Genomic DNA, 22500 nt, shown 5'->3' on the forward strand with positions numbered 1-22500 from the left:
ATATATAGACAAGTAAATCCCTTACGAGTCCCAAAGTATTCTTTTAAGGGGATTCATCATTTGACGGGAAGTAGACTACTCAAAAATCCTACATTTTTATTTTGTCATAAGTAATTCGGAAAATGAAAGTAAAAAAAGAAGAATGAATCGTTGGTCCTTAGTGGGAACTTGAGTAAGGAGTAGTTCTTTGTTTGTAGGGTTTTTCGAACAAACTTTTTAAATAAGAAAGAATCCCCTTTTTGAGGTAACTACTTGAGCCGGATGAAAGGAAACCTTCACGTCCGATTTTAAAAGGGGGAATCCAATCCTACAGGAACCTATCTCGATTTTTCTTTTGCTAGGCCCATAGCGAAAAAACCTACTTTCTTACGATTACGAGGTTTATTCGAATATGAAATCCAATCTCGGAAATACAGCATACCACTTTTTTTTACTACCCAAGGCTTCGAGACATTTCGAAATCGAGAAATCTCTACAGGAGCAGGTGCTATCAGAGAACAATTAGCCGATTCAGATTTGCGAATTATTACGGGTAATTCATTAGTAGAATGGAAGGAATTAGGGGAGGAGGGGTCCACTGGAAATGAATGGGAAGATAGAAAAATTAGAAGAAGAAAGGATTTTTTGGTTAGACGCATGGAATTAGCTAAACATTTTATTCGAACAAATGTAGAACCAGAATGGATGGTTTTGTGCTTATTACCAGTTCTTCCTCCCGAGTTGAGACCAATCATTCAGATAGATGGGGGTAAACTAATGAGTTCGGATATTAATGAACTCTATAGACGAGTTATCTATCGGAATAATACTCTTACCGATCTATTAGCAACAAGTAGATCTACGCCAGGGGAATTAGTAATGTGTCAGGAGAAATTGGTACAAGAGGCCGTGGATACACTTCTTGATAATGGGATCCGTGGACAACCAATGAGGGATGGTCATAATAAAGTTTACAAGTCATTTTCAGATGTAATTGAAGGCAAAGAGGGAAGATTTCGTGAGACTCTGCTTGGTAAACGTGTCGATTATTCGGGACGTTCCGTCATTGTCGTGGGTCCTTCGCTTTCATTACATCAGTGTGGATTACCTCGAGAAATAGCAATAGAGCTTTTCCAAACATTTGTAATTCGTGGTCTAATCAGACAACATGTTGCTTCTAACATAGGAATTGCTAAAAGTAAAATTCGGGAAAAAGAACCCATTGTATGGGAAATACTTCAAGAAGTTATGCGGGGGCATCCTGTATTATTGAATAGAGCACCCACCCTGCACAGATTAGGCATACAGGCGTTCCAACCCTTTTTAGTGGAGGGACGCGCTATTTGTTTACATCCATTAGTTTGTAAGGGTTTCAATGCAGACTTTGATGGGGATCAAATGGCTGTTCATGTACCTTTATCTTTGGAAGCTCAAGCGGAGGCTCGTTTACTTATGTTTTCTCATATGAATCTCTTGTCTCCAGCTATTGGGGATCCTATTTCCGTACCAACTCAAGATATGCTTATCGGACTCTATTTATTAACGATCGGGAATCGTCGAGGTATTTGTGCAAATAGGTATAATCCATATAGATATAGTTGCGGAAACTACCAAAATAAAAAGGTTGACAATAAAAAAAATGACTATAGGTATACGGAAAAGAAAGAACCCTATTTTTCTAGTTCCTATGATGCACTTGGAGCTTATCAACAGAAACGAATTAGTTTAGATAGTCCTTTGTGGCTCCGATGGAGACTAGATCAACGTGTCATTGGCTCAAGAGAAGTTCCCATCGAAGTTCAATATGAATCTTTGGGTACTTATCATGAGATTTATGGGCACTATCTAATAGAAGGAAGTGTAACAAAGGAAATCCGTTGTATATACATTCGAACTACTCTTGGTCATATTTCTTTTTATCGGGAAATAGAAGAAGCCATACAGGGGTTTTGTCGAGCCTACTCATACGCTATCTAAACTAAGAAATCAGATTAGGCGATGTTCGTGCCCATGGGAATTCGGGTCTCCCCAATTTCACTGGTATCATAATTTCTGAATTTCTGCGTGAATCAAGATTGAGATTGAGGAAAGGAAGTTTTCGAATCACTAACTCAGGTCCATTGTCGAATCCTACTTAGCAGAATAAATATAAGAGGTACTGTACTTATGGCAGAACGGGCCGATCTGGTCTTTCACAATAAAGTGATAAATGGAACTGTTATGAAACGACTTATTAGCAGGTTAATAGATCATTTCGGAATGGCATATACATCACATATCTTGGATCAAGTAAAGACTTTGGGTTTCCAACAAGCCACTGCTACATCTATTTCATTAGGAATTGATGATCTTTTAACAATCCCTTCTAAGGGATGGTTAGTCCAAGACGCTGAACAACAAAGTTTTATTTTGGATAAACACCATCATTATGGGAATGTACACGCGGTAGAAAAATTACGTCAATCCATTGAGATATGGTATGCTACAAGTGAATATTTGAGACAAGAAATGAATCCTAATTTTCGGATGACTGATCCTTCTAATCCAGTATATCTAATGTCCTTTTCGGGAGCTAGGGGAAATGCATCTCAGATACACCAATTAGTAGGTATGAGAGGATTAATGTCGGATCCCCAAGGACAAATGATTGATTTACCCATTCAAAGCAATTTACGTGAAGGACTTTCTTTGACAGAATATATAATTTCCTGTTATGGAGCCCGCAAAGGAGTTGTAGATACTGCTGTACGAACATCAGATGCTGGATACCTCACACGTAGACTTGTTGAAGTAGTTCAACATATTATTGTACGTAGAACAGATTGTGGCACTATCCGAGGTATTTCCGTGAGTCCTCGAAATGGGATGACGGAAAAAATTTTTGTCCAAACACTAATTGGTCGTGTATTAGCGGACGATATATATATCGGTCTACGATGCCTTGCCACTCGAAATCAAGATATTGGGATTGGACTTGTCAATCGATTCATAACCTTTCGAGCACAACCAATATATATTCGAACCCCCTTTACTTGCAGGAGTACATCTTGGATCTGCCAATTATGTTATGGTCGGAGTCCTACTCATGGCGACCTGGTCGAATTGGGAGAAGCTGTAGGTATTATTGCGGGTCAATCAATTGGGGAACCAGGAACTCAACTAACATTAAGAACTTTTCATACCGGTGGAGTATTCACAGGCGGTACTGCCGAGCATGTACGAGCTCCTTCTAATGGAAAAATAAAATTCAATGAGGATTTGGTTCATCCCACACGTACCCGTCATGGGCATCCTGCTTTTCTATGTTCTATAGACTTGTATGTAACTATTGAGAGTCGGGATATTCTACATAATGTAAATATTCCACCAAAAAGTTTTATTTTAGTTCAAAATAATCAATATGTAGAATCAGAACAAGTGATTGCTGAGATTCGTGCTGGAACGTCCACTTTTCATTTTAAAGAGAAGGTACGAAAACATATTTATTCTGAATCAGAGGGAGAAATGCACTGGAGTACCGATGTCCACCATGCACCTGAATATACATATGGTAATGTTCATCTATTATCAAAAACGAGTCATTTATGGATATTAGCGGGAGGTCCGTGCAGATCCAGTATAGTGTCTTTTTCGCTCCACAAGGATCAAGATCAAATGAATGTTTATTCTTTTTCTGTCGAAGAAAGATATATCTCTGACCTATCAATGACTAATGGTCGAATAAGACATAAATTGTTGGATACTTCTGGTAAAAAAGATAAGAAAATTATTGACTATTCAATAAGACCTGATCAAACGATGTCTAATGGTCATTTGAATTTCATATATCCTTCTATTATCCAAGGGAATTCTTATTTCTTGGCGAAAAAGCGAAGAAATAGATTCATCATCCCATTACAATACAATCAAGAACGAGAGAAAGAACTAATACCCTGTTTTGGTATTTCGATCGAAATACCAAAACAGGGTATTTTACGTAGAAATAGTATTCTTGCTTATTTTGATGATCCACGATACAGAAGAAGCAATTCAGGAATTACTAAATATGGAACCGTAGAGGTCAATTCAATCATAAAAAAAGAGGATTTGATTGAGTATCGAGGACCAAAAGAATTTAGTCCGAAATACCAAACGAAAGTAGATCGGTTTTTTTTCATTCTCGAAGAAGTGCATATCTTACCCGGATCTTCGTTGATAATGGTCCGGAACAATAGTATCATTGGAGTAGATACACAACTCGCTTTAAATACAAGAAGTCGAGTAGGCGGATTAGTCCGAGTGGAGAGAAAAAAAAAAAATATTGAACTAAAAATATTTTCCGGAGATATTTATTTTCCTGGAGAGGCAGATAAGATATCCAGGCACAGCGGCATTTTGATACCACCGGAAACAGAAAAAAAAATTTCTAAGGAATCAAAAAAATGGAAAAATTGGATCTATGTCCAACGGATCACACCTACCAAGAAAAAGTATTTTGTTTTGGTTCGACCCGTAGTCACATATGAAATAGCTGATGGCATAAATTTAGCAACACTTTTTCCTCAAGATCTCCTGCGGGAAAAGGATAATGTCCAACTTAGAGTTGTCAATTATATCCTTCATGGAAATGGCAAGTCAATTCGAGGAATTTCTCACACAAGTATTCAATTAGTTCGGACTTGCTTAGTATTGAATTGGGATCAAGAGCAAAAAGGTTCTCCGGAAGAGGTTCACGCTTCCTTTGTTGAGGTAAGAACAAATGATCTGATTCGAGATTTCATAAGAATTGAGTTAGTCAAGTCCACTATTTCGTATACCGGAAAAAGATATGATAGGGCAAGTTCCGGATTGATTTCCGATAATGGATTAGATCGCACAAATATCAATCCTTTTTTTTACAAGGCCAGGATTCAATCACTTACCCAACATCAAGGTACTATTGGTACATTGTTAAATCGAAATAAGGAATGCCAATCTTTGATAATTTTGTCATCATCCAATTGTTTTCGAATTGGCCCATTCAATGGTTCAAAATATAACAATATGACAAAAGAATCGGATCCCATAATCCCAATTAAGGATTTGCTGGGTCCCTTAGGCACTATTGTACCTAAAATAGCAAATTTCTATTCATCTTACCATTTAATAACTTATAATCAGATCTTGTTAAAGAAATATTTGCTACTTGACAATTTTCAACAGACTTTCCAAGTACTTCAAGTACTTAAATACTGTTTAATAGATGAAAATAGGAGGATTTATAACCCCGATCCATGCAGTAACATCATTTTGAATCCATTCCATTTGAATTGGCACTTTCTCCATCACGATTATTGGGAAGAGACATCTAAAAAAATTCGTCTTGGACAATTTTTTTGTGAAAATGTATGTCTATTCAAATACGAACCACACGTAGAAAAATCTGGTCAGATCATAATTGTTCATGTTGACTCCTTAGTTATAAGATCGGCTAAGCCCTATTTGGCCACTCCAGGAGCTACTGTTCATGGCCATTATGGAGAAATCTTTTACGAAGGAGATACATTAGTTACATTTATATATGAAAAATCGAGATCTGGTGACATAACGCAAGGTCTTCCAAAAGTGGAACAAATCTTAGAAGTACGTTCTATTGATTCAATATCGATGAACCTCGAAAGGAGAGTTGAAGGTTGGAACGAAGGTATACCAAAAATTCTTGGAATCCCCTGGGGATTCTTGATTCAAGCGGAGCTAACCATAGTTCAAAGTCGTATCTCTTTGGTTAATAAAATCCAAAAGGTTTATCGATCCCAGGGGGTACAGATCCATAATAGACATATAGAGATTATTGTACGTCAAGTAACATCAAAAGTGTTGGTTTCAGAAGATGGAATGTCTAATGTTTTTTCACCTGGGGAATTAATCGGATTGTTGCGAGCGGAACGAGCGGGGCGCGCTTTGGACGAAGCGATCTCTTATCGGGCAATCCTATTGGGAATAACGAGGGCATCTTTGAATACTCAAAGTTTCATATCCGAAGCAAGTTTTCAAGAAACCGCTCGAGTTTTAGCAAAAGCTGCTCTACGAGGTCGTATTGATTGGTTGAAAGGCCTGAAAGAGAACGTTGTTCTGGGTGGGATTATACCCGTTGGTACCGGATTCAAAAAATTAGTGCACCGTTCAAGGCAAGACAAGAACATTTATTTGGAAATCAAAAGAAAGAATCTATTCGATTTGGAAATGAGAGATATTTTGTTACACCATAGAGAATTATTTTGTTCTTACGTCCCATTTCCATGAGACATCAGAACAATCGTTTACGCGATTTCATGATTCCTAAGAGCAGATTCTTTTACTTTAACTATCTTTTCACTTTTAACTATCTGTCTTTTAACTTAACTATCTGGTCCGAGTATTGATTTGGTAAAAAAAAAATAAGTAATTAAAAGACATTAATGGTTTGTACCGTGTATCAACGGTTAATTCCCGGTAGAAGGTTCCATCGGAACAATTATTTATTTCAAAGTACCTCGTCTCTTTGTTAAAAAAATAAAAAAGAAAAAACAAAAAGGAAGTGTGGGGAAAAATGACAAGAAGATATTGGAACATCAATTTGGAAGAGATGATGGAGGCCGGAGTTCATTTTGGTCATGGTACTAAGAAATGGAATCCTAGAATGGCCCCTTACATCTCTGCAAAGCGTAAAGGTATTCATATTACAAATCTCACTAGAACGGCTCGTTTTTTATCAGAAGCCTGTGATTTAGTTTTTGATGCAGCAAGTAGGGGAAAAAACTTCTTAATTGTTGGTACCAAAAATAAAGCAGCGGATTCAGTAGCATCAGCTGCAATAAGGGCCCGGTGTCATTATGTTAATAAAAAATGGCTCGGTGGTATGTTAACGAATTGGTCTACTACGGAAACGAGACTTCAAAAGTTCAGGGATTTAAGAGCAGAACAAAAGATGGGGAAACTCAACCGTCTTCCCAAAAGAGATGCCGCAATGTTGAAGAGAAAATTATCTGCCTTGCAAACATATCTCGGCGGTATCAAATATATGACGGGATTGCCTGATATTGTGATCATCGTTGATCAGCAAGAAGAATATATGGCTCTTCGAGAATGTGTAATTTTAGGGATTCCGACGATTTGTTTAATCGATACAAATTGTGACCCCGATCTCGCAGATATTTCGATCCCAGCCAATGATGACGCTATAGCTTCAATCCGATTGGTTCTTAACAAATTAGTATCCGCAATTTGTGAGGGCCGTTGTAGCTATATAAGAAATCGTTGATTATGATTAAGAATAATTAGTTAATTATTTGGGGATTTTATAGATTTATTGGATCGGTTACTATTCTTGAATTAAAAAAAAGAAAAAACAAAATGGAAATGTGGGCATATTGATAATATGTTATGATGTTATGTGATTTCTTGGTATCCTATGTAATTTCTTGATATCCTAAATATACGATTGATGAATACAATTAGTGATTCAAGTTGGTGAGTTGAGAAAGAGATGGTTGAATCAAAATAATTTATTTTTTGAAGTTCAATTTTTGTTAGAGGACCATATGAATGTTATACCATGTTCCATTAAAACACTCAAGGGGTTATACGATATATCGGGTGTAGAAGTAGGCCAACATTTCTATTGGCAAATAGGAGGTTTACAAGTCCATGCCCAAGTACTTATCACTTCTTGGGTAGTAATTGCTATCTTATTAGGTTCGGTGATCCTAGCTGTTCGGAATCCACAAACCATTCCGACCGGCGGTCAGAATTTCTTCGAATATGTCCTTGAATTTATTCGAGACTTGAGCAAAACCCAGATTGGAGAAGAATATGGTCCTTGGGTTCCCTTTATTGGAACTATGTTCCTATTTATTTTTGTTTCTAACTGGTCAGGTGCTCTTTTACCTTGGAAAATTATACAGTTACCTCATGGGGAGTTAGCTGCGCCCACGAATGATATAAATACTACTGTTGCTTTAGCTTTACTCACGTCAGTCGCATATTTTTATGCGGGTCTTAGCAAAAAAGGATTGGGTTATTTTGGGAAATACATTCAACCAACTCCAATACTTTTACCAATTAACATCCTAGAAGATTTCACAAAACCCTTATCTCTTAGTTTTCGACTTTTCGGGAATATATTGGCTGATGAATTAGTAGTTGTCGTTCTTGTTTCTTTAGTCCCTTCAGTAGTTCCTATACCTGTCATGTTTCTTGGATTATTTACAAGTGGTATTCAAGCTCTTATTTTTGCAACGTTAGCTGCGGCTTATATAGGTGAATCCATGGAGGGTCATCATTGACTAGCTTTCAAAATAGTCTTTTTATTATTATTTTTTATTATTATTATTAAGTAAGTTTATCCCAATTCATGCGTGGTTCAAGATAATCCAATTGGTTGGGGAACATAATAACGTATTACTATATGACTTAGAGTTTTAGGAGAAAAGATGGACGGTATTACAGAATTGTAAAAAAAAAAAGAAGGGTTGGGGAGGTTATACTAGATGTATGTAATGTCTATAAGCTCGGACCCCGTCTATGTTTCTAGGAATGATTCTAGAATCCGATTTAATCTAAAAAAAATGCGGGTGGTTTACGTTATGGAAGAAACAAATATATATGTCATATTAGAATGACATTAGATATTCATTAGTTATATAAGGCTATCCCTATCATCCTATATAACATCACTATATTACATAATTACATGCTATTACTTAATTACATGCTATTACTTAATTACATACTATTACTATTTTTATAATCATAACTTCTACTCTGTAATCATAATATAATCCTATACATAATATAAAATATAATCCTATACATAATATAATCCTATAATGATAATATAATATAATAATAATATTAATATAATAATAATATAATAAATATAATAATAAATAATAATAAATAAATAAATAAATATAAGTAAATAAATATAAGTAATAAAATAAGTATTAGTTAACATTAATAATTAGTTTAATAGTTAATATTAATATAAGTATTAATATTCATATGTAAAATATCTAAGTATCAATTAAGTATTAGTTAATATAATCATTTATAATTATATTATCGATAATTATTAGTATTAATTATTACTATATATTGATATTGGTACTACTACATACTTTTATATTACTACATATTGATATATTGATATTGATTTGTATTGGTATTAATTTGATTGATATTGATTGCAGCTCACACTGCATTTAGTCACACTCCATTTAGACGGATTTCAATATCAGTCCTTCTATTTTGTCTGTGATTGTGGATTGAATGAACAAAGAGATGAACTCAAGAATGGTGTAGTAAAGAACGAAGAATTAAATGAAAGAGTGGTTCGAAACAAAGAAATACAATAGTTAGAACTGTATGCATATGGATTTACAAAAACTCCATTATGGGTAAAAACGAGATAGTTGTGACGATTCAGTTCAGTAATTTAGTAATATTATCATTTCAATTCGGAGTTTTTAGTTACTTCGGACCGCTGGATCTTAATGATAAAATGAGTAATAATTCATTGGTTGATTGTATCATTAACCATTTCTTTTTTTTTGTGCGAGGAACTTACCATGAATCCACTGATTTCTGCCGCTTCCGTTATTGCTGCTGGATTGGCCGTGGGGCTTGCTTCTATTGGACCTGGAGTTGGTCAAGGTACTGCTGCAGGCCAAGCTGTAGAAGGTATTGCGAGACAACCAGAAGCAGAGGGTAAAATACGAGGTACTTTATTGCTTAGTCTAGCTTTTATGGAAGCTTTAACAATTTACGGACTGGTCGTGGCGTTAGCGCTTTTATTTGCGAATCCTTTTGTTTAATCCTAGAAATAAATAGAAAAAAGTACCTTACATACTTTTTTCTTATTTTATTAACTTTAACTTGGAATTGCCCTTTGCTTCTTCGAATTATATTTACACTTTACTTATAAATTACTTATTTGTTGAGACAATACGCCAGGAAGGGCTGATTTGAGGATGAGGAATTACCAGATTCGCTTGCTTTCTTCCTTTCTGTCCTTAGCTTAGTACAATAGAAAACTTTTTTACTTTCATTGTTCGAAGCGTTTCAACAAACGAAATAGTTATCAATTGATATGAGATCTAAGACCTAAGTAAAGTATCTTATTGGAAACTTCTTGAAAACTTAAAAAATAATAAATTTCAAACAAATGATTTAATCTATTGCCATTAAATAAAGTGGAAATGAAATTAATAAAAAGAAATCGATCAAAAAAAGGCGAGTGAAGTGATACAAAAAGAACTCTGTTCTTTGTTAGTCCTATCCATAAGAGAGGGGAGCATATGAAAAATGTAATCGATTCTTTCGTTTCCTTGGGTCACTGGCCATCCGCCGGGAGTTTCGGGTTTAATACCGATATTTTAGCAACAAATCCAATAAATCTAAGTGTAGTGCTTGGTGTATTGATTTATTTTGGAAAGGGAGTGTGTGCGAGTTGTGTATTTCAAGAATAGGTTGGATCCATCCAGCTGCACTTTATTTATGGTATTTATAGGAGAAATAGGAAAAAGGTGCACGATCTCGACGAATTACTTCTGAATAAATTAAGAAATCATATGTAAGAACCATAGCATTTCGTGACTTATTGGTAAATCCACTTTGATTCTCTATCAACCAATAATGTGAGACCATTAACATGGTTAAAGCTAAATTGTTTAAAGTCCAGGTAAAACATGGTACTCTTTCTACCACTTCTACCACTACGTTAGTAACGAAATGGTTAAAAAAAAAATAGTTGGTAATTTATTTGATTTGATATAGAACACTCATATCGATAAAAGAATTTGAACCATTTACTAGAAAAATGAGCACTTTGCTTTTTTTATCTAATGCCGAAATGACGACCTATGTATAAAAAAAGAGGAATTTTTGGACTTGAAGAAACAAATAAAAAATATAATAATTATTATTTTCATTTTTTTAAAATGAAAAATGAAATAGAATTCTAAAAATGAAAATGATAAATAAAATACAAAACAAATATAAATAAAATACAAATAAAGAAACAACTTTGCTGACAATTCTAGATTTTTGTCTGGTCTAGTCGGAAGAGTCCTCCTGATATTCTGGTCTTGTATCAGTTTTGACATCTTTGAATACAAACAGAAAAGAGAGGGTAGGCTCATTACATTAAAAAAGATATGGGAATACCCACACCATAAATAAAACATTAAAAAAGATATGGGAATACCCACACCATAAATAAAATAAATAATTGAGCGTGAGAGCCAAATGAATCGAAAGATTCATGTTTGGTTCGGGAAGAGATCATGGAAGTTTTGAAATTAATGATAAGATAATCTACTTTCATTAAATGATTTATTAGATAATCGAAAACAGAGGATTTTGAATACTATTCGAAATTCGGAAGAATTACGTAAAGGGGCCATTGAGCAGCTCGAAAGAGCCCGGGCTCGCTTACGTAAAGTGGAAATGGAAGCAGATGAGTATCGAATGAATGGATACTCTGAAATAGAACGAGAAAAACAAAATTTGATTAATGCCACTAGTAATAGTTTGGAACAATTAGAAAATTACAAAAATGAAACCCTTCAGTTTGAACAACAAAGAGCGATTAATCAGGTCCGACAACGAGTTTTCCAACAAGCCTTACAAGGAGCTCTAGGAACTCTGAATAGTTGCTTGAATAGCGAGTTACATTTCCGTACGATCCGTGCTAATATTGGCATTCTCGGGGCCATGCAAGAAATAACTGATTAGCCCTTCTTTTTTTAGTTATAGTTTAGGCATTATTTTTATCTTTTCCTTCCTAAAAAGAATAAAGAAACACTAATGGTAACCCTTCGAGCCGACGAAATTAGTAATATTATTCGTGAGCGTATTGAACAATATAGTAGAGAAATAAAGATTGTGAATACCGGTACCGTACTTCAAGTAGGCGACGGAATTGCTCGTGTTCATGGTCTTGATGAAGTAATGGCAGGTGAATTAGTAGAGTTTCAAGAGGGTACAATAGGCATTGCTCTGAATTTGGAATCAAATAATGTTGGCGTTGTATTAATGGGTGATGGTTTGATGATACAAGAGGGAAGTTCCGTAAAAGCAACAGGACGAATTGCTCAGATACCTGTGAGTGAGGGTTATTTGGGTCGTGTTATAAATGCTCTGGCTAAACCTATTGATGGGAGAGGTGAAATTTCAGCTTCTGAATCTCGGTTAATTGAATCTCCTGCCCCAGGTATTATTTCTAGACGTTCTGTATATGAGCCTCTTCAAACGGGGCTTATTGCCATTGATTCGATGATCCCTATAGGACGCGGTCAGCGAGAATTAATTATTGGGGACAGACAGACCGGCAAAACAGCCGTAGCCACAGATACGATTCTCAATCAAAAAGGTCAAAATGTAATATGTGTTTATGTAGCTATTGGTCAAAAAGCATCTTCTGTGGCTCAGGTAGTGACTACTTTCCGGGAAAAGGGGGCGATGGAATATACTATTGTGGTAGCCGAAACGGCGGATTCACCTGCTACATTACAATACCTCGCTCCTTATACGGGAGCGGCTCTGGCTGAGTTTTTTATGTATCGTGGACAACATACTTTAATAATTTATGATGATCTCTCCAAACAGGCACAAGCTTATCGCCAAATGTCTCTTCTATTAAGAAGACCTCCCGGTCGTGAAGCTTATCCAGGAGATGTTTTTTATTTGCATTCACGACTTTTGGAAAGAGCCGCTAAATCAAATTCTAGTTTAGGTGAAGGAAGTATGACCGCTTTACCGATAGTTGAGACTCAATCTGGAGACGTTTCAGCTTATATTCCTACTAATGTAATTTCCATTACAGATGGACAAATATTCTTATCTGCCGATCTATTCAATGCTGGAATCCGACCTGCTATTAATGTGGGTATTTCCGTTTCCAGAGTAGGATCCGCAGCTCAAATTAAAGCCATGAAACAAGTAGCCGGCAAATCAAAATTGGAACTAGCGCAATTCACAGAGTTAGAAGCCTTTGCACAATTCGCTTCTGATCTCGATAAAGCTACTCAGAATCAATTGGCAAGAGGTCAACGATTACGCGAGTTGCTTAAACAATCCCAATCAGACCCTCTCGCAGTGGAAGAACAGATAGCTACTATTTATACCGGAGCGAATGGATATCTTGATCCGCTAGAAATTGGACAGGTAAAGAAATTTCTCAGTCAGTTACGTAGCTACTTAAAAAACAATAAACCTAAATTTCAAGAAATTATATCTTCTACCAAGACATTCACCGAGGAAGTAGAATTTCTTTTGAAGGAAGCTATTCAAGAACAGATCGAACTGTTTTTACTTCAGGAACAAACATAAATTTCTTACTTTTATTCTATTCTTGGTATATTCTATTCTTAGTACAAGAGTAATCATTGAGAAATAGTTCTGATTCGAATGATTCAAAAAGGGTTTCTTAGTATAGCCATTTTTAAAAAGTATAGCCATTTTAAAAATAGATGGAAATAAATTGCGTCCAATAGGATTTGAACCTATACCAAAGGTTTAGAAGACCTCTGTCCTATCCATTAGACAATGGACGCTTTTCATTCCTATTTTATTTTTTTGTATTCTTACTTTCTTTTGTTCGGATAAAAAATCAAATTACACGGAAAATATTTTAGGGAATAAAAAAGAATGCATATCTAAATTGATGGTGCATGTATGTATAATACATAATAAGATGTATAATACATAACATAATAAGATGTATAATACATAATAAGAAATATGGAGCGGGTAGCGGGAATCGAACCCGCATCGTTAGCTTGGAAGGCTAGGGGTTATAGTCGACGTTGCTTGATCACTTTTAACGTCTCTAATTCAAAACCGAACGTGAAATTTTGATTTCATTCGGCTCCTTTATGGAAGATTGATGTATTCCTAGAGAAAATTAGATCCATAACATCTATGTCAGCCTTTCTGTCTGAATGTATCCCAAACTACTCGCTTACTAGATGATCCCTCTAGAGGAGAGGGATTATACCAAATCCGTCTAGTCTAGTTACTTCGTTCCCTATTTCCACTCGCAGGATCCCGAGGAAAAGAATTTGGTTTCCACCGAGCTGAAACAATATGCTGATGGTTCTAGTAAACCAAAACCACCCTTTTCTAGCTTGTTTGGCTTCAATTTCCCTTTTACAACACCAAAATTTAAGATCTAGTTACGATTGGAAATAAACTTTTGTATCTTCATCCATAGATCCTTTATTCATACTCATTCGATTGGAAGAATTGATCCAATTCAAAAAAAATTATGTTTCACGACTCCATATACATAATCCAATTTTCTTATTCAATTTCGAAAATAGAATTTCTAATTGGACTTTGGATACAAATCGTGAGAATGTATGTTCTTCCTCAAATATGCTATTGAGAGGTAAAGGATTAAACCCTTTTAAGAAATAAAGTTTTTGATCGGAGTATGCAAAAAACCGAGAGACCCCTTAACTTTTTAAGTTGTTAATAGAACGAATCACACTTTTACCACTAAACTATACCCGCTACATATACATTATTGTATATGAATGGACTATTTGTCGAACAAGGGAGTGAGACGCAATCAAGATAGCATTAAAATTATAACGTTGACACATATTTAGTCCCGCCAGCCAGGGACTTAAAAGGCGAAGAGCACAAAGCTTTTCTAAATAACATATATAAATTTAAAAAACAGTATAAAGTTATACTTATACTTTTCCTTTGCTGGATTGCTGGCATTCTCAGTCTGTCTGAAGGGGTCATTGAAGCTGGACAAAAAAAGAGGTACTGGCCCGGCCAGTACTTAACTAGGACCAGGCCGGGAGAATAAACCTTTCGTACAAAATTAAAGAAGTAAGGTTTTCTTTCTATTGGAGATACCTGTTTCGAATCTTATCTAAATGGAATTCTTGATCAAATTCGTTCTTGACTTACTCTTAACTTACTTAAATGAAACTTAAATTAAATTACGTAAATGTAAATTAACTTAAATATAAATATAATTATATAATTACTTATATAATTACATTACTTAAATTATTAAAATTAACTTAACTTAATATAAATATAATTATATAATTATAATTATATAATTACTTAATTATATAATTACTTATAATATAATATTATTATAATATAATATTATTAATTACTTAATTATATAATTACTTATAATATACAATTACTTATAAAATTACTTATAATATAATATATATAATATTTAATATTATAATATTTAAGAAATTTTTTATTACATAAAAAAAACCTTTAATTTGTTTTTTCTTTACTTTAATTGAAAATAAAATTTCAATTCCTTTAACCTTTAAATTTAGATTAGAATTTATTAATAATTTTAATTTTTAATTATTCACTTTTTATTTTTTTTTTATTTCATCTGTAATGAAATCTATTCTATAATTAGAAATTTTAATAGAATGTTTCATATTTCTAATGATAATGTTATAATTATAATGTTTAATATCTTTCTTAAATTATAATGTTTAATATCTTTCTTAATAAAAAATATTATATTAATGTCTTTCTTAAACTTAATAATTAATATCTTAAAAATTAAAAATTTTTTCTTTTTTATTATTTTCTTTTCTTTTTTTATTTAATTTCAATTTAAATTGAAATAGTTAATTTCAATTTCATTTGAAATTTTATTGAAATTTCAATTTTATTTAAATTGGGAGAGATGGCTGAGTGGACTAAAGCGGCGGATTGCTAATCCGTTGTACGAGTTATTCGTACCGAGGGTTCGAATCCCTCTCTCTCCGCCCGCTCTGATTACTTGATACTTTCGATTTCGAAGGAATTTCGATTCCTTTATTTTTTTATAGGTAAAGTGAATATATGGAATAGATAAAATAATAAGAAAAAATTAGAAAAACAAAGAAAACTCAATTTTTTTTTATTCCTCACGTCCAGGATTACGTCCCGGATCATTAGATAAGAATCCGAAGATGAAGAGAGAAACAAAGAATATCACTACTGTGTAAACAAAGAGTTTGAGAGTAAGCATTACACAATCTCCAAGATAAGATCATTTTAGAAAAAGGGAATAGATTACCTATTTTTTCTTTTTACCACATATACTATTTTGTTTGATTTGACATCATACCCCCCAAAATGGAGTTTTTTGATTTGAAAAGAAAAAGAAAGTCACTTTTACGAATTTCTTTGTAATAAGATTTTTATTCCTTCCTCACAAAAATTTTCTTGTCATATCGACAATTAGGTATTGTAGGGGACCTAGACCTAATAAACTCCTTACTCACTGAAAGGTCAGAACGAGTAAATAAACTGATCAAAATTCATCTCCGCGGTTACTCAATATACAAGAATTTCCATTTTTTAATCGAGGGTTTATAATTCTAATGTAAGACTTAGCCGATCTTATCCATTTTTATAATTTTTTTTGTCGAATAAATCATGAATGGATTTGGCAAAGTATTAAGGATTTTATCGAAAACTTACAGCAGCTTGCCAAACAAAGGCTAAGAGAAAAAAGAGAACAGGTATGACAGGCATCACATCTACGATTGGATTGAAAACGGCATAAGCTTCAGGCAATTTGGCAAAGAAAAAACTATTCGAATAAAGGACAGAATTAAGACAGATACAGATTAAGCTAAAGATATTAAACATAACAAACATTTCGTTCTTGTAGATTAGATAATTTTATTTTGATTGAGTTATTTTTATAAGGGAAAAATGAAAAAGGCAAGTCAAAAAATCCTTCTTTTTTTTTGAACTCTCCCAAATCAAAAATCCTTCCTTCCATTCTCAAATGAGAATACAAGGAATTCTACTTTCATACATTATCTTAATTGAATTCTATGTAATGATCAATTAACTTTTTTGATTCTATATCTAATCTACATGTGTTGAATCCTAGCAACAAACAAAATACCCCATATGTTTTTATTATGTATTATGTATTTTTTTTGGGGGGGGGGATTGACGAATAACTAATTCTAATAATAGTCTTGACTAGTGCCAAACAGGAAAAATGGGGCGTGGCCAAGCGGTAAGGCAGCGGGTTTTGGTCCCGTTATTCGGAGGTTCGAATCCTTCCGTCCCAGATCGTTTCCATCAGAAACAAAAGATGGGATCACATTGTATCCCACATAAAACGGAAAAATCTTAAAGAGAACAACCTTTTCTTTTGTTCTGAATTCTTAGAATGTCTTTTGTTCTGAATTCTTAGAATGAATTCTTAGAATGGATTCTTAGAATCCATTTGATTTATCACAAGCATAATAAAGTGTCAAATACAGGTGGAAGTTTTTTTTGAATAAAAAAAAGAGAAATTTGGGGTCTATCATTCACATTCATTCATATGCCTCGTACTATTGTTATATTCATTATGTCCCAATATTCATGAAATAGAATTCTAAATACTGAATTATCTATTCTCACATGATGCATTCCCGAATTGAAGCGTGAAACAAAAGCATCTCTATCTCCCTTCCACACAAAGCCTAAAGTCAAAAATAGGGTATCCCAATTTCACATTCTATGTGAAGACTAAAGAGTAGGGAGTTTGTCGTACTAATTTCATCACTGGTTTTAAAACTCTAAAGCTGTGCTGTGGCGTGGGAAAAAATAGGATAAAAATTGTCTGAATTCCATTTCTTTCTATCTTATATCTTAGATGCCTCAAATGAAAATAATTGTATAATCAATGTAAACGTAGCGATTGGGGGGAAATTTTGATATTCCATATATTTTAACTTGATTTTATGGAATTGATTGGAAAAATTGTTGAACCTGAAGTAAACAAATCTACTATAAACTCTAAAATAAACAAGGCCTACGCTATGCCTATATGTATGATATATATTGTGTATTGTTATTATATGTTGTATTCAATAACAATGTTGTTGTATTTCAATAACAATGTTGTTCGTATTTCAATAACAATGCCTTTCACTTAAGTGAAAAGAATTTGTGGAAGGGGATCTTTGATTTTAAAAATATCCATGATTACCCCCAGTAACAATATTCAGATTCTTTCTTCAGATGAAAGAAAGAATAAGGATCTTAATGTTGCCGTACATGAGACCTTTTCTATTTCATACTCATGAAAATAGATAAACTAGATTATCAATTTACTTCTTTGGTTAAAAGAAAACCAATTGATAATTCAATTGAACATGGTAAACATTTTATGTCTCCTTAGGGCATGAAATATCTGCTAAAAATTTTTAGCTACTCATTGTGATTGCGTCGACTTGGTGATTGAATTAGAGATCCAGTTTAGTCATGACTAGAAAAACATAGTTCCAGTCAAGATGTTGAAGTCGGAGATTTTTAAAACATTTTTTTATGAACTCTTGGTTGGTACTCGAAGAAATATGATAAATCAATAGTATCTAGAAACTTACGACCTTTTTGTTTTTTGGTCATTGGAACAGTTTATTTGACTAATAATTTATTTTTTTCCGGGATTCGGAAATATATTAAATTAAAGATTTGCAGGTTTATAGTTTTTTTGTTCTAGAAAAATAGATTCTGCATTTCATGATTGATCGTCCCGAACAATCTGTTGGAGATGTAAAGTAAATAAGTCTTAAGCAAACATCTTTCTTAGAATACGTTTCATTCATATGATAGAATATCGAGTTAAAGAAATTGGATCCTTGCTGAGCTTTCTCCGGATAAATACAATACTTATCTATCCATAGAATACTTATCTACCATAGGTATAAAGTATAGACTATTATATAGTTCCCGTTGTTCCCATCGAGCCAATGACTATTCATGATTACATATTAAATCAATTCCATTGCGGTTTGAAATTAAATTGAATTCTAAATTAGAGGAATGTTATGGTAAAACTTCGTTTGAAACGATGTGGTAGAAAGCAACGTGCGACTTGAAGGACATGATCCGCTGTGGATTTTTACATCCACCATTTTCTATACAAATGAAGATGCTCTTGGCTCGACATAGTTTGTTCTGTTCCATTAGGAATCTAATTTTTCTTAGGTTGATAGTACATGATGGAGCTCGAGCGGAAAGGATTGATTCATTTATCAAGGGGAAGAATCTAGGGTTAGTGCCAATCAATCAATAAGTTAGACCAGCTTTGTAAGTATATCCTTAAAATATAAAATAATCGGAATTGATAAAACTATTTCGATCAAAAAAAGTGTATCACAGAGGAATCAATTCTTCGTATTCTATTTCTATGGGTATTCTATTTCTATAGAAAGAAATAAAAAAACAAAAGGTATGTTGCTGCCCCTTTTGAAAGGAGTAAGGATCACCGAAGTAATGTCTAAACCCAATGATTTTACAAAGCAAAGATAAAGGATTCCGAAACAAGGAAACACTATTTCAATTGTCTCAAAATTGGATCAGAATTAGGAATAAAAATAGATTCGAGATGAGACAAACAAAGAGGTTAGAGACGGCTCAAGAAATGTCTAAGGATTTCCCTTCGAATTCTGTCAGAATTACCCAACTTGAGTTATGAGTACGAATGAATTTATTTTTTTTTTTTTTTTAGGAAGAACAAAATAATAATAATGAATTAGACTATGATTTGAGTCATTATTTTGTGTTTACTATTTGATATTATATACAGAAAGATATACCGAAATAAAAATAATTTTTTCTCGAGCTCGAGCCGTATGAGGAGAAAAACCTCCTATACGTTTCTGGGGGGGGATTGTTTATGTACATCTATCCCAATGAGCCATCTATCGAATCGTTGCAATTGATGTTCGATCCCGAAGAGAAGGAAGAGATTTTCGAAAAGTGGGTTTTATGATCCGATAAAGAATCAAACTTATTTAAACGTTTCCCGCTATTCTATATTTCCTTGAAAAGGGCGCTCAACCTACAGGAACTGTTTATGATATTTTAAGTAAGGCAGAATTTTTTAAAGAAAAAACCTCGAGTTAATTAAAAGAAAAAACAACAAAATTAATAAAAAAGGGGGGAGATGATTAATATAAAATCTATCTTTGTATAATTTTTTACTTACAATTTTTTACCTAAAATTTCTTCTCTCTTTCTTGCTCTATTCATACTTAAATTTACTTTTTCCTTGTTATAGGAAACACCACCAACAAGGGATTAATCTTGCTTATTGTACCTCTATTGATTGAGTAAACCCGAGATTTTTCTTTATCTTTTCCTTATTTTTTTCCATCAAAATTTCTTATTTATGTTGTGCCAACCCAATACAAATCCTTATTTTATTTACTTTATTTGTTATTTGTTTTCTCAACATTGCATTCATATTGACAATGGTGTATCGAACAAATATAATTGATCATAGATAAATTAATTGATCATAGATAAATAAATCTCTTTATCCAGACCCCATATTGGTTTTAACTTCACTTTTACTCAAATAATGGGTTTTGCATTGTTGGGTTTACTGTCATATAAGACGTATTTTGGAATTAACTTAACAAAAATAAAAAATTGATAAAAAACTGGTAGGTCTGTCACAATTTTAGCATCTCTTTTAGGAATCTGGTGTTTTAAATATGATCTGTACATTTTCTATTTATTTTGTATAATCGATCATAAAACATAAAATATTTTTTTATTTATTATTAGTTCAATGTTTTGATGGGGTCGTGCAGTGCAATTTAATGGATTTTTCATTTTTATCGTATCTACATATCCTATTTATTTTATTTTATTCGGGTTGCTAACTCAACGGTAGAGTACTCGGCTTTAAGTGCGACTATGATCTTTTACACATTTTGATGAAGCAACAATTCGTCCAGACTATTGGTAGAGTCTATAAGACCACGACTGATCCTCAAGGGTAATGAATGGAAAAAGTAGCATGTCGTAATAAAAAAAATTTCTTATTTTATTAAATATTTTATTAAAAAATTACAAATTCAAATGAAGTGGAACTTTTAGTTTATCCTTACTGGATCGCTACAAAAAATAAAAAATTTTGGAAGGGAAGGGGACAAAACAAATTCACATTTACAGTTGGGTCTAGTGAATAAATGGATAGAGCCTATGGTTCCAATTTTGGTAAAACAAAAAGCAACGAGCTTATGTTCTTAATTTGAATTGAACGATTACCCGATCTAATTAGACGTTAAAAATAGATTAGTGCCTTATACGGGAAAGGGTGAGTTCTCCTGTGGGTGGACCATTGATTCTTTTTCCTTTTTTTTTAATAAATCCTAACTATTCTTTATTATGGATTAGAAACGGATGTGTAGAAGAAACAGTATACTGATAAAGAGAATAAATTCCAAAGTCAAAAGAGCGATCGGGTTGCAAAAATAAAGGGTTTGTTATCCTCTTGTAATTATAACGAAGATAAACAAACAACGAAGATAAACCAATTCGATAGAAAAAGAGAATAAAAAGATCTATTGATTGGACTCCCTGTTTCCTTTTCGGGGTATATATTTTTATTACTATTGTATTCTATATACATAATAGAATACAAAATACCCTGTTTTGACCATATTGCACTATGTATCATTTGATAACCCAATAAATGCCTCCTACCCCTGCTTCAAGTGGAAATGTAAATGGAAGAATTACAAGGATATTTAGAAAAAGATAGATCTCGGCAACAATACTTTCTATATCCACTTCTTTTTCAGGAGTATATTTACGTATTTGCTTATGATCAGGGTTTAAATAGTTCAATTTTTTATGAACCCGTGAATTTTGGGGTTATGGCAATAAATTTAGTTCAGTACTTGTGAAACGTTTAATTATTCGAATGTATCAACAAAATTATTTGATTTATTCGGTTAATGATTCTTACCAAAATCGATTCGTTGGGCACAACAATTATTTTATTCCCATTTTTTTTCTCAGATGATATCAGAAGGTTTTGCAGTCATTGTGGAAATTCCATTCTCGCTGCAATTAGTATCTTCCCTTGAAGAAAAAAAAATACCAAAATCTCATAATTTACAATCTATTCATTCAATATTTCCTTTTTTAGAGGATAAATTATCGCATTTAATTATCTGTCAGATATACTAATACCTCATCCCATCCATATGGAAATCCTGGTCCAAATCCTTCAATCCTGTATCCAGGATGTTCCCTCTTTGCATTTATTGCGGTTCTTTCTCTACGAATATTATAATTGGAATAGTCTCATTACTCCGAAGAAATCTATTTATGTTTTTTCAAAAGAAAATAAAAGACTATTTTGTTCTTATATAATTCTTATGTATCTGAATGTGAATTTGTATTAGATTTTTCTTCGTAAACAATCTTCTTATTTACGATTAACATCTTTTGGAGCCTTTCTTGAACGAACACATTTTTATGGAAAAATAGAACATCTTGTAGTGTGCCGAAATTTTTTTCAGAAGACTTTATGGGTCTTCAAAGATCCTTCCATGCACTATGTTCGATATCAAGGAAAAGCGATTCTGGGTTCAAGGGGAACTCATTTTCTGATGAAGAAATGGAAATGCCACTTTGTAAATTTCTGGCAATATTATTTTCATTTTGGTCTCAACCGTACAGGATCCATATAAACCAATTATCAAACTATTCTTTCTATTT

The 22500-nt window shown here is 33.2% G+C and overlaps 2 protein-coding genes and 2 non-coding genes across 4 annotated transcripts; 3 read left to right on the forward strand and 1 right to left on the reverse strand.

Moving 5' to 3' along the window:
* The first annotated feature begins 6849 nt into the window (after positions 1–6849).
* Positions 6850–11425, forward strand: LOC135664615 (ATP synthase subunit a, chloroplastic). Its single transcript, XM_065177018.1, has one exon. The coding sequence runs from the start codon at positions 7518–7520 to the stop codon at positions 8259–8261; it is 744 nt and encodes a 247-aa protein (XP_065033090.1). The 5' UTR covers positions 6850–7517; the 3' UTR covers positions 8262–11425.
* LOC135664614 (ATP synthase subunit alpha, chloroplastic) lies at positions 8947–14501 on the forward strand. Its single transcript, XM_065177017.1, has one exon. The coding sequence runs from the start codon at positions 11785–11787 to the stop codon at positions 13306–13308; it is 1524 nt and encodes a 507-aa protein (XP_065033089.1). The 5' UTR covers positions 8947–11784; the 3' UTR covers positions 13309–14501.
* On the reverse strand, positions 13461–13532 carry TRNAR-UCU (transfer RNA arginine (anticodon UCU)). The gene has a single exon. It is a non-coding gene; the product is annotated as a tRNA-Arg (tRNA).
* A 1160-nt stretch (positions 14502–15661) lies between the features above and the next one.
* Positions 15662–15749, forward strand: TRNAS-GCU (transfer RNA serine (anticodon GCU)). The gene has a single exon. It is a non-coding gene; the product is annotated as a tRNA-Ser (tRNA).
* The last annotated feature ends 6751 nt before the right edge of the window (positions 15750–22500 follow it).

This window comes from Musa acuminata, unplaced genomic scaffold, assembly GCF_036884655.1.
Source record: "Musa acuminata AAA Group cultivar baxijiao unplaced genomic scaffold, Cavendish_Baxijiao_AAA HiC_scaffold_858, whole genome shotgun sequence".
Taxonomy (NCBI): Eukaryota; Viridiplantae; Streptophyta; class Magnoliopsida; order Zingiberales; family Musaceae; genus Musa; species Musa acuminata.

What these genes read in the sequence shown, in the direction of transcription:
- LOC135664615 (XM_065177018.1), top strand. Translation starts at nt 7,518, where the DNA reads ATGAATGTTATACCATGTTCCATTAAAACACTCAAGGGGTTATACGAT.
- LOC135664614 (XM_065177017.1), top strand. Translation starts at nt 11,785, where the DNA reads ATGGTAACCCTTCGAGCCGACGAAATTAGTAATATTATTCGTGAGCGT.